This window comes from Lampetra planeri, chromosome 6 (assembly GCF_965212315.1).
Source record: "Lampetra planeri chromosome 6, kcLamPlan1.2.h2, whole genome shotgun sequence".
NCBI lineage: Eukaryota > Metazoa > Chordata > Hyperoartia > Petromyzontiformes > Petromyzontidae > Lampetra > Lampetra planeri.
The window spans coordinates 6,935,499-6,948,284 of record NC_136112.1 but is presented as its reverse complement, the minus strand read 5'-3'; the positions used below and the strand labels follow the sequence as shown (position 1 = coordinate 6,948,284).

The following is a 12,786-nucleotide window of genomic DNA, read 5'->3' as shown; positions in this document are numbered from 1 at the left end:
GCAGGGCTGCACCTTTACTACCTTCTATTACTACGACTACATAAGGAACTTCAGGCAATGTCACTACATATCACTTCGCGTTCGAGAACGTAGCTGCCCAACAAAATTCTCAGTCTCAGTTTATTGAGGGGGTTAAATATGCGCCTAGTTTCTCTGTAACAAAACACGTGTGTTTTTTTAGTATAAAATGCCACGGCATGAACTCCAACAGTGTTTCACGATGAGGGCTAGAGCGTGCAAGGCGCAACACAAGCACGTGTGATTTATTTCTCAACTCCGATCCTTGAGAACCACGACGGTCCACCTATTTGTGATTTACCGGCCTTTTCTATTCGTATTCGTGGTTGGTAATCTCACAAAGCTGAACCGTGGGATTCGTGAGAGCTAGAGTTGAGAAGCGTTGCTTTAAGCCGGGGGTGGGGAACGTCCGGCCCGCGGGCCGTGTAAGGCCCCGCGAAATCATCTGGTCTGGCCCTGTCAAGGCAACCGCAGGCGGGACTCGAAATTCAATAAATCTAGGAGCAAACCTGGAAAAGCAGTTGCGAGTAGCAAAATCATCAATACCAGCTAACATCACACGCCTCACGAAAGAGAAGCAGTTCCAGCCATCACATTAGGGGTGAGTTAATTAAATGTTTGACCAAATATAACAGGCTAATTTTTCAGTTGATCATTTCTTATGGCCCGCGAATGATGTTATAAATATCCAAATGGCTCTTGGCAGAAAAAAAGGTTCCCCACCCCTGCTTTAAGCCTACTGCAGTTCACGTATTTTTTTTAACATAGCGCCCGAGTGGCCAACAGAGGGCCTCATTGATGCATGCGCAAACCGAATGGTCACTTACCAGACGTTCTTCTCGTTTTGTTTTTCAGGACAATAATCGATACCACGAAGACATCTTTGGAGCAAAGTATTCTTCGCTTGATAGTTCCAACCCAGGATATACTCCGGGAACTAAGTGATCAATGAAACAAAAATGAAATGCAGTGACAACTATTAACTGTGGTGAATTGAATGGATGAATCCTGACTGGGTTAGCTGTTGGAAACAAAATTGGTAACGTTTGCTTTGTGATGTTTGTGTTTTATGTCTGATTGGCAGTGTAACCAGGCTGCATTGCTACCATCTCGTGTACAATTGTTTGGCATGCGAAGTCATATTGTTACGTTGTGCTCGCACAATATTGTGTTAGAAAAGTAATGCCACGGCATGCATGGCATTAACGATTACGAACGACAATAAACACTCCCTTCTGTCTCATTGTTTGGTGCTGTGTGTTTGCTTTGGGCTGGCTTCGTTGAAGATTCCTCAAGGTGACTTGTTTAGCACAGACAACGTGTGCAGACTCCCGGTTGATCCGGGGCAGGTGTAAATAAATGATCGTCAACATCCGTGAATTTATCTTCTTGGTTCTTTCGGTAAAGTCACGTAGAAGGGAAGTAATAAAATAATAAAAATAAAACATAATAAAATGAAATAATTCTCACGACGTTTCGGCTACAACGCAAGCAGCCGTCTTCAGGTGAAGAATGAGACACTACCAAGCTAGGAGCTTATATATAAGCTGGGTTGGAGGTGGAAGAAAGAACCAAGAAGATGAATCCCTGCAGTCACGAAAGCTTTAAATCGAAATTTAAATCCGTGAATTTATTCCACTCGTCTGTGTAAATCAACTTCACACTCCTAGTGGGTGACGTCTCAGGCATGGCTTGTCTGCTGACTAACAAGTTTTTTTTTAACAACAGAGACCTTTACATTACTCGTTAAATGTCTGAGATTTAAATCTTAGTAGTATTTAAATAAATTAATGTGCATGCCTTTGTATATCTACTGTTGGAGGAATGCCTTATTATTACATTTAACTCTAAAATATTCCTATTAACTTCCAAATTACTGTTATTGCATTTCACTCTTTGATATACATCGCTACGACCATCTGCTGTTGACTGAAGAAGTTGTTTAAAAATCATAATTTGAAAAATGGGAATTTACTAATACAAAATATTTTATAATATTGTCAGCAAGTGCATCTCTCCCTTCTAAATTGCAAGGCAAAATTTACTACTGAATATATAAAATATCTCCTTTAGCTTTTATTTCAAATAAGATTAAGTATTTTCCATCCAGCCCGAAGTTTGCCTATTTATGACAAAAAAGTTAAATATTTTACATCGAAAGATGGACTTTCTGTTTGTTCATTAATAATTGATTATCCATGATCCTCCACAAAACCACTCAAAAATTATTCGTTCCATGTGTTAGATCACTGACATTAATCCCTGGCAAAGAGAGAAAAGAGATGAGTAACCATTGCTGTGCAAGTCTAAGACGTTTAAGTTATAATTTTGCCTTCGGACAACGTCAATGGCAAATTCCTGCGAACAACGTTACAGGATGTTTAATGGCCAGTTGACATTCGAAGATTCGGCACCTGTGGATAGTTATTTCCCCTGGTCAAAACACTGCTTGGCTGTACAAATTGAGCTGTCAACACCGCGTTATGTGCGATTCATTGGGGGGGGGGGTCATTGTTGCAAAAAAAGACACGTGATATTTCGTTATCACTGTTGTTATCATCATATGTCCGTCATCTTCGTGCGGAAGGCTGACAATCTCCTTGTGCCGTTCATGCGTCGTGTTTGTCATTCTTTTAATTCCTCAAAATAATGTAGGTCCATTATATATGACATCATCGGCATCCTGCCTTACTGCATTGGCTACGTACGGTGTGAAAGAAGTTCTACATACATACATACATACTCTCCCCTTGAAATACTTCCCACAAAGATATTTGGTAACCTCTTTTACATTCAAAATCTTTTTTCACGTCATAATCATTATCATCATCATCATGTAACACTTTTCCAGAACAACCACATGGCCTCGAGATAAAGTGTTCTTCGACTGATTCTTCTGAACGAGATTGTATTGTATTCACCTCTTCGCAATAATCAGTGAAGAGTAGTATTAAATGTTCAGATTTCAATCTGTGCACAGTTCATAACGAGGTCTCCATACTGTTGAATTGTATCAAACTAGGCATTTAAAACATCACAATAACCCTCACGGCGCTTCTTCAGCTACGCTGCATTTAAGCTTTAAAAATTAATAACTAAAACGACTTGCAAATCTGTGTCAATCCTCTGCTGGATGAAAGTCTCCATGTTCCAGCAAATATGACTGTCATTTGGGAAAAAAATGTTGTAATGTGAACTATTTCCCATTGGTTTCATCAGAATGATTGCATTATAGAAACCAAATGCGTCATTGACATATCGGCACATATTACAGCACCGTCCCCTAACCCAGTAAAGTTTTATTGTTTATTTGTCTCCGTTTTATAGGCAGTTCCTCTCGTTCATGGCGATACGTTGAACGTGCGTACAATGATCATTGCTACAAAGACACACAATGGGAAAGCACGCTTTCTTGTAAGTTATTTCGTCACTGTGTTGTGTTTGTATAAGTCCCCAATTTATTGACAGGGTTTGATTTTGTTACATGCAATCGGAAGCATACGTGCATGATTGCACCATACCAGAGGTGGTTGAGTGACTGAGTTGAACAAAGCACTGCGGCTGGCACTGCTGACATCCTGTGTTTGAATCTGGACAGACCTCCTGTGATCAAACCAGATTCCCACGTGTAGTCGTTAGTCGATGGTCTGTTTGAATGGCGCTTCTGTGTTTGCGATGCTCTACCTACATCTTTCACTCGTGCGCTCCTGTAGAGGTCCCTATCCCAGCATGTACAGGTTTCCCTCGCGCGACGCGGGTTCGGTTTGTGCGATGTCGCGCTTTTTAACATATTTCTACCCAAAAGTCGCTACGTTACGCGGTTTGATTTCGCTATACATGCGGCTATGCGGTCAGACGTGGGACAACGTTGTGTGTGACTGTGTGTCCTGTGTTCCCTACGACTCAGCCTTAAATGAGTACCTGGTGCGGTGTGTAAACATCGCCACTGGGGAGACAAAGGCGGTCGGGCGTGGTGCTGGCCACCCACCCCCTCGTGTACCGTTCCGGCCTTCATAGGTGCTCGCTAACAGCACTTGCCCCTACAGTCTGTTAAGGTTATACGAGGGATCTTTGTCTTTTTTTGTGTTCCCTACAAAGTTGGGAGCGGTGGTGTAGCGGTTAGCGCACTGCGCTACGTACTCGGCTATTCGGGTTCGATTCCCGTTCACGGCCACCACCTGTGAAGATTATCTGAACCGGTCCTGGGCTTCCCCGAGGTCTACTCAGCCTTAAATGAGTAGCTGCGGTGTGTAACCATCTCCACCGGGGAGACAAAGGCGGCCGGGCGTGGTTGTGGCCACCCATCCCCTCGTGTGCCGTGCCGGCCTTCATAGGTGCTGACTAACAGCACTTGCCCCAACAGTCTATTAAGACTATACGGGGGATCTTTATCTTTTCCTGCTTTTGAGTTCGCTAATCGGCAGGCAGCTGTTTCTTCGTGCGAATTTGCTTCGTGTGCCCTTTTCTTTGAACGCATCTACTACTACCGCTTAAAGCGAGGGAAACATTATTGCAACACAAATACATGTTTAGTGATGTGGCTTAGTACTCTTCATTCAGTTGTGATAAATGTTTAAATATCTTACTATTTCATTATCACATCTTCCCCCCCCCACACCTTTTGCCTCCCATTACAATCGTCTGAGAGGTTAAATTTAACCCAATTAACTACAATATAATAGTCGCAAAAAACGTGCTCAATGATTGGATAGGTTTCAGGTGCATAAAGAATATTACGTGTGATATCACATTGAAGATAATTTAATATACATCTGCAGAATGTATCGTTAATTATTTGCTTAATCGAAACTTGCCAATGAGACTCTGCATCTTGAAGCATGTATTAAATATCGTAGACGGCTGGGTGCCTTGGGAGCAAACATGTTTTCTCAGTGTTGAGTCGGCACTTATGAAAGCTCAAATTCGAAACCCACGTGGATTCATCACAAATTGATATGACCGCTCAGAGGTCATCTATTTCTTATCTCCACGGTAAATTTGGCCTCATTCCAGTCACTGATATACACATTTTTATCGACAGTATGTATGTATTTGTATACATAGCAACATCGCCCGGTACTGCAAAGCACGTAACAGGACCCTTCTGAGACTCGGTGAGGCTTTGCTGGCTAAACATCGGAATCACAATAAACAATACTAACAACAACAACTCCATCATTAGTCTCGACTAAAGGCCATCATCCCTCCTGGTCACGAGTCCTGCCCGAGCTGTGATTACTAATTTTTTTGTTGTATCCAGTAATACTTTTTTTTTAATCTACAAGGATGGCAGGTTACCCGCAATGACATGCGTTCCTTTGCAGCACGTGTTGACGAAGCGTTATTGCGCGGCTTTGATTCGCGTAGCCAGCTCATCACGAAGAGGGACAAAGTGGAGAGAAGCACTGACTTTAGTTGACTGTCTGAGTGAAAGTGAACACAAAGGGCTGCTTTCGACCACCCCACGTGTGTCCAAACTCCTGCTCTCCTGGATATCTCCAACAGCACTTTTGTAACAGTCATAGGGTGAAATGAAGTTCAGCTTTCATCTTCTTGGTTCTTTCGGTAAAGTCACGTAGAAGGGAAATAATAAAATAATAAAAATAAAACATAATAAAATAATTCTCACGACGTTTTGGCCACAACGCAAGAAGCCGTCCTCAGGTGAAGACCAGGTCTGTCGGGAAGACAGCGTCTGAATGAAACACCCCAGGCTTGGAGCGTATATTTAAGCTGGGTTGAAGAACCAAGAAGATGAATCCCTGCAGTCACGAAAGCTTTAAATCGAAATTTAAGTTCAGCTTTGTCCACGAAATGCCACAGTACAGGTACACGTAGAGTCCATTGTCACTCCACTGCTGGATGAAGGCATGTCCCATGCCATGTCAGTCGTATGGAGGCTGTTTGACTGTACTTCATCATGCCAGTCAGTATGAGTTTATGAAACTAGGCAGCATAGAAGTGGGATCAATGATTTGAGACACAATACCATCTATTCCCCGCAGCCTATAACACATGTTATGCACGTTCGGCTGCCCATTTAAGCACTATCCAGGCTCGACCCTGCTTAGCTTCTAAGATCGAAAGATAGCAGGCGCATATAACTGGGTAATTTGATCCTCGTGAAATTCCTACCACCGCATACTGTTGACTGCTATCTCCCCGTGTTGTAGTTAACTGGAATTTTAAAACATAAAAAGTATTAGATGAACTCGTTTGTGTATTCTAAAAATATATGTTTGTTTATGTTCTGGTATATGGCCATGTTATAATAAAACAAAACGCGTAATTAAAGTTGCGTTCAACATGTGTTTTATTTTAATGGTAACTAACCAATTTGTGACGTGACATTACACCGTTTTTATTTTATTTTATGGTGAGAGATGACGTTTGTAAGATGCCACAAATTTGTCTCAATGACGCACGAGATAGCATTGGGCACATTAAATGATTGGTCTTTGCGTAGTGGAATTTTTTTGCTACGTTTAATTTTGAAACTTTTTGTTTGTTGGTTATATCTTTTTTTTTATTTCCAGCCTTATCCAATCAAAAGTAAGCGGGAAAACGTTGCAATCGACTTTTGTATTGTCCTGATCACTGTTTACTTAGAATAAAATTCGTCTCCTGCTCCCAGCAACAGCAAATACATCGTTGTAAAGTTAGGCTGTCCTCTTCTTTTTGAGAGCCTAGTTGTCCATATTTGGCAAGAAAAACATATTTATTGAAATGCTGTACTTAATAGTCTGTCTATAAAATGTATGAAGGATAAATTTTTTTCTCATGAACAAAAAAGCCAGAAAACTATACCAAAAAAATACAACATTTACTTCTAAACATAATTGCGCCTATATGCCAGTCATACCTTCCAAACATAGTACGTTTATACTGTTTAGAAAATAATATGAATACGTGTCCATCTTCACAAATCTCTCACGGCCATACTCCAACACAGGCCGAGATAATGCAAGCATCACGTTTGGCATTGAAGGCCAATTGCTTGTTGGATTAAAAATTTTATTTAAAATTTTCATGATTGCAGGAATTCATATTCTTTGGTGCTTTCGTAGATAGATAAATAATAAAATAAAATAATAACAAATAAAAGTAATAAAATCCAAAAACTCACGACGTTTCGATCGCAATACAAGCGGTCGTCATCAGGCGGAGATAAAATGTAATTCTATTTTTTATTATATTTTTTTATTTTCTATCCACGTGACGTTACCGAAAGGACTAAAGAATATGGTTGTTGGATTTGTCTGGGACAGAACAATCAGTGATTCAATGGAAATGTTTGGTGCAACGTTGATCCCCGTAACATGAATCCGTGTATGGGTCAAGTTTGCCAACCTAGAACAACTAAATGCACGTGAAGAACAAGAGTGATTGAACGTGCAAATCAGGTTTGTAAACGTATTGAACGGCTTCAAATGCGTACGATGTGTATACAAAATGAAAAAAAACTCAACAGCATTGTTGCCATGGTGAAATTGAGAGAAGACGATCATCATCATCAGAATAACAATGCCGAGCTGTATATGTACACCAAGACAGTTCATTATGGGAAAGCGTGATTTAAATTTGAATTCATATTCGCATACGTACTCGTGAAGCTGAAGTTGATGTTTTCCTTGATGAGCAACAAACGTTTTTTTTCTTTTATGTGACACTCCTCGAAGTAGCATTCATTGTCCCCACATTAATTTCCCCCACAATGAATGATATTTCTCATCGCTCCAACGTAGAGGCATCGTTGGAGTTGCTGAAGCAATGTTGGCCGATATTCAGCAGCCTGCGATAAAAACTCTTCCTTGCGATGGGTCGCCCAACGTAAAGTGAACAATAAAAAGATAACATCAGTCGGTATAGAACAGGAAGGTGACTGGGGTGTGACGTCTTCTTCAAACCGTGCAGGTGCTGATGTAAAAAAACAGAACGGTGTGTGGAATTTCCAGCCATATTTAGGACATTTGTATATAAAGCAGCAGCTTCAATCTTCAAATGACAGATTTTAGGAGAGCCAAGGTGCATTGCCGAAAACCTGAAGTCATCTCTACCACCGGTCTTCTTCCAAAAATGCAGGTGTGTGCTTGTGATGTGATCTTAATTATGTTTAAATTGTTTGGTTGCTTAACTCCTGATGGTTTTGATCGATTCCGTGACTCTATCGGTAACGTTTCGACGAGGTAAATGTTTCGTGGCACGGTGCGGTTGGATGTGTGAGTTTGGATGCGGTGAAATTAGTGGCGTTTGTACATTGCTGTTTAAATAACGCCGTTCGCTCCACGGACAAATTTAAATTGCCGGTTTTCAATGGCATCGTCACGTGCGTTCATCCACCTGACAAATGGCAGAAAAAGTATATATATATCTGGTGGACCGCATTTGCATTCCAGCAATTATCGGATGGTTACATTAAATCTTTTTCAGAGTTAACAGATTCAAACATGTTATATTGATCGTTGCCACACACGCGCGCACACACTTGTGCTTCAAAACTCTCAAATAAGTAACCAGCTGTGCAATTCCAGACGAGCTGCATTCCACTGCCTCGCACCCGCGCGCCATGCAGCGCGTTGTGGCTGTCAAGCTGCCAACGCCACTTTTATTGTGGAGCGCGCGGTCATTTGTGCAGTGCGCTTGAAATAGCGGCGGTGTCTGCCCTTGGGCGTGAGCGCAGCACTTGGCACTGGCTTGCACGGCACTAGCAGCGCTGTTGGTGGCGGCGGCGGCGGCGGCGGGCAGCTCGGGCGTTCCGATGGCACCGGTCCTCCCCGCGGCCAGGGGCGAGCACCGAGCCGCCAGCGGCCTGCTGTCGAGGATCCAGCGCTCCGTGAGGAGGCTCGCCAGGGACTCGGAGGAGTGCGACGACTCGGAAGCCCTGAGCGACCGGAGCATCTCCCCGTGGGATCACAGGTGACAAATCCCCCAGGGCACGCGCAAGCCGCGCCCGTGTGGCTCGCTGCAATCGGCGGTGGCTTTGGCAGACGATGCCGATTGCGCCGCTTGTGCCTCGCCTCGCACCGGTTTGTGCTGCGCGCTTCCTAAAGAGGTTCCGAGCGCGTCGAGCGAAGCGACGGGCATCGTGCTGGGCAATACGCGGTCACAACCCGAGAGCACGCGGGTGGGAGAGCAGACAATGAGACGTGTCCAACTAGCCAAAGGAGGCAGCTCCGTGCACAAGCATCGATGCAAGCCAAAGTGGATGTTTGTTAAATCCCACGTAGCTGTGCCAAGTAATTCTAGATTTGAAGCTTTCGTGACTGCAAGGATTCATACTCTTAGTTCTTTCGGTAAAGTCACGTAGGTAAAAACTGAAATTAAAATTAATATTGTTTTATTTTTATTAATTTTAATTTCATTTTTTACCTACGTGACTTTACCGAAAGAACTAAGAGTATGTGCCAAGTCATGTTCAGCGGAGGCAATGCATCCATAATAGAGGGTTTGTTGGGTTAAATCGCGTAAATATATAAATGTGTCGTTAAAACCCGCCACCACACGACACAGCCAACTGGTAAGGGTTGTCACGTAAACGGAGGCAATGCAGTTGGATTTGTTTGACGGTACGTTACACGCGCCAGAGCCCACCGTAGATAGGATGCTGATGACAGAAAATTCTTTTGGGTTTCACCCGTTGTCCACAATGAAGCCTCCTCTTATCCGTTCCCTGTTACCTGCAATATCGCGGCCTGTCGGATTAGTGCATTCACTCAACTCCTCTCGTCTGCTGCGGTGACTCAGTCGATATTCGTCCTGTTATCAGTGCTTTTGTTTAATCATGGATGAGAGGAGCGGTGTCATACATTGATCCCGTTATTTATGGTACCATAATGGTCCCAGATAAGAGGATTTTTTTTTAACAGCTCTGCTGTTACGAGACACACTTATTCAGTCATCTGCTTGAATTGTTTCCCAGCCCATTGCTCCTTCGTCACGAGCCATACCGAGTCGCCGCTGCGGGTATCATGCAAATCAATGCAAATGTAAGGTCGAGGCTGTAAAGTGCAACGTCCCACCTTTGCGCGGCTGATAAAAGCGCGGATTGGTATGTGCACTTTGCCTCTCGAGTCGCAAAGGACTTGTTTTACTGTGCATGCAAATTCAATGGAACAATTGCGATGACGGCACTATTCTTGAACCGAAACCAAAGCGGTCGTTCCACTGCTGCTGCTGACGTTTCTTGTGAATGGGAGAAAAAAAAACGGAAACGGCGAGTGAGCTTTTATTATGACTATTATTCAGATGCGCTTTTGCGGCCGTCTGGAACGTTCTTCCTCCCAATATTAGGAAGCCACTGGAGCTATGCACTTTTAAATCTAGATTGAAAACTCGTTTAATTTAGAACTGCTTTTTGTGTTTCGTTTGTTGCCCTTCCACCGCACCTCCTATTAGCACGGTTGGCTACGTGCGGTGCGAAAGGAGTTCAACATACATAGATATTTTTCCACTTTCTTTCAGAGTTATGGGGGTTTTAAAGCAGCTCTGCAAACAGCTATGTATGAAAGTACAAGATGATCTGAAATTCATTACCTTCATAAAACTACTTTCAAACACACCATCAGGAACAGGGAGCCGACCGCTTGTGTTGCGATCGAAACGTCGTGATATTTTTATTCACTTTTTATTTTATTGTTATTATTTTTTCTATCTACGTGACTTTACCGAAAAAAACATAGAATATAAATTCCTGCAGTCACGAAAGTTTTAAGTAAAAATTCTAAATGTAGTTTCACTCTAACATTACAGTAATAGGAGCCACTTGGTGTCTCCCGTAAGATTATAAAACTCACCCCAGAACCAGGCTCATTCGAGAGCAGGAGTGGAATGAAAAGGGATGTTTATGGGATCAGTTAGGGATGGACCGTGCATACCTGTGGCCAGTTGCATAAGACACCTTTGCGTTAAAAAAAAATTCCCTACATTTAAATTATACTCTTCGAGGGAAGATTTCCCTTGAAGTGTTTTACGTTACCAGTCCCTGGTCCAAAGCGTCCACGATTATGAAACTCAAGAAGAGGTGGGCACTCCCACCTCCTCCAGCACACATGGCCTGCACGGAAGAGTAGGCTAAAAACACCCTCTAGAAGGCGCCCTTCAGAGCTCCCTCCAGCGCTAGGCGATTTCACCACCACCACCAGCACCACCAGCACCACCAGCACCACCACCACCACCACCAGCACCACCACCACCAGCACCACCACCACCAGCAGCAGCCGGCGTGAGCAAAGATACCCACAGGGGCCGGCAGCTATCAGCCGCGTGACCTGTTCGAACCTTATTCATATTCTTAGGTTTAATCGGTAAAGTCACGTAGGTTAAAAAAATTAATTTATAAAAGTAAAATAAAAATAAAATAAAAATCACGACGTTTCGGAGGCAACACAAGCTTCCGTCTTCAGGTGGAACAGTCACAGCACGATAGCTGTATCAAGTTCGAACCTCACAAAAATAATATTCAGGGCATACCTTGGCTCCTCCAACCCTCAACCAGTATCTATACAAGGACTGTTTTCTTGGAATTTCTCTCACTTGATACAGCTGTCGTGGCTGTGACGGTTCCACCTGAAGACGGAAGCTTGTGTTGCCTCCGAAAAGACGTGATTATTATTTTTCGATTTAAAGCTTTCGTGACTGCAGGGATTCATCTTCTTGGTTCTTTCGGTACATTCAGACGCTGTCTCCCCGACAGATCTGGTCTTCACCTGAGGACGGCTGCTTGCGTTGTGGCCGAAACGCCGTGAGAATTATTTTATTATGTTTTATTTTTATTATTTTATTATTTCCCTTCTACGTGACTTTACCGAAAGAACCAAGTCGTGATTTTTATTTTATTTTTATCTTACTTTTATGAATTTAAAAAAATTTTACCTACGTGACATTACCGAAAAAACACCTAAGAAATATGTTCGACCCCTGTTGGCGTCGTTGCAGAGTGGACCACGACCCCGAGCGGTACCCTGCGACCCTGCACGAGGCCGTGTGCCGCCTCGACGGCTGCGCGGTGTCGGCGCGCGGGTCACGAGCGGGGGACGTCCCGAGACTCCGCAGCGTCCCCGTGACCCAGGCCGTGGCGGTGCTGCGTAGGGGACTGGGCCCTCGGGGCGAGACCGTGCTGGTGCCCGACACGCACACCATCGCCGTGGCGTGCGTGTGCGTGCGGGACGATAGCTGCTGATGTCCTCGTCGTCGTCGTCGTCGTCGTCCATGTCATTATTCGTGTGTCTGTCTCTCTCTCTGTCTCTCTGTCCCTCATTCTTCCTGTGCCCAAGCTTGTTTCGGGTCGTCCTCTCTCATTGCACCCCCTCCACTGAAATCAACTTCGTCTGTACGCTAAGCAGTGCCTCTCTTTAGCCTTCTTCTGTGCCTCCCTTTGAAAGCCTCAACTCTTCTCTGTTGCCCATTCTATTCCAATTCCCTCCCCTCGCCCCTCCACTTCTTCCCGTTCCTCCCCTACCATTTCCTAACAAACTACGTACCCCACCCATCTAAATAATTTTAGCTCATACAGTTTTTTAATTATATTAAGTGCCTTGAACAAAGGCACACTTTGAATACAACATAAGATAAGATCGTCATCAGATGACTGCTTCAACACTGAATAATTTATAATAAAAACTAACTAAAACTGATTTTTTTTTGCGTTGATCAGGGTCCCACGGTTTAGAGCTGTGCTTCTTCTTCACCTGGGGTGGACGCAGCCCCTGGGGGTATGTCACATGGCCAGATTTTGTTTAGAAGGTAAATCATCAAAAACATTTTTCATCA

The 12,786-nt window shown here is 43.5% G+C and overlaps 2 protein-coding genes across 2 annotated transcripts in view; both read left to right on the top strand.

Moving 5' to 3' along the window:
* LOC144719466 (nitric oxide synthase 1-like) overlaps positions 1-1,261 on the top strand; it is a 47,945-nt gene extending 46,684 nt beyond the window's left edge. The window contains exon 26 of the mRNA XM_078595404.1: positions 874-1,261. Coding sequence (XP_078451530.1) covers positions 874-963 — 90 coding nt within the window. The 3' untranslated portion in view covers positions 964-1,261. The remainder of the gene's footprint in view (positions 1-873) is intronic.
* Positions 1,262-8,519: 7,258 nt separating this feature from the next.
* LOC144719674 (interleukin-17F-like) lies at positions 8,520-12,212 on the top strand. Its single transcript, XM_078595809.1, has 2 exons — positions 8,520-8,934; positions 11,953-12,212. Exons 1-2 carry the CDS (start codon positions 8,777-8,779, stop codon positions 12,194-12,196), a joined length of 402 nt encoding a protein of 133 aa, XP_078451935.1. The 5' UTR covers positions 8,520-8,776; the 3' UTR covers positions 12,197-12,212.
* The last annotated feature ends 574 nt before the right edge of the window (positions 12,213-12,786 follow it).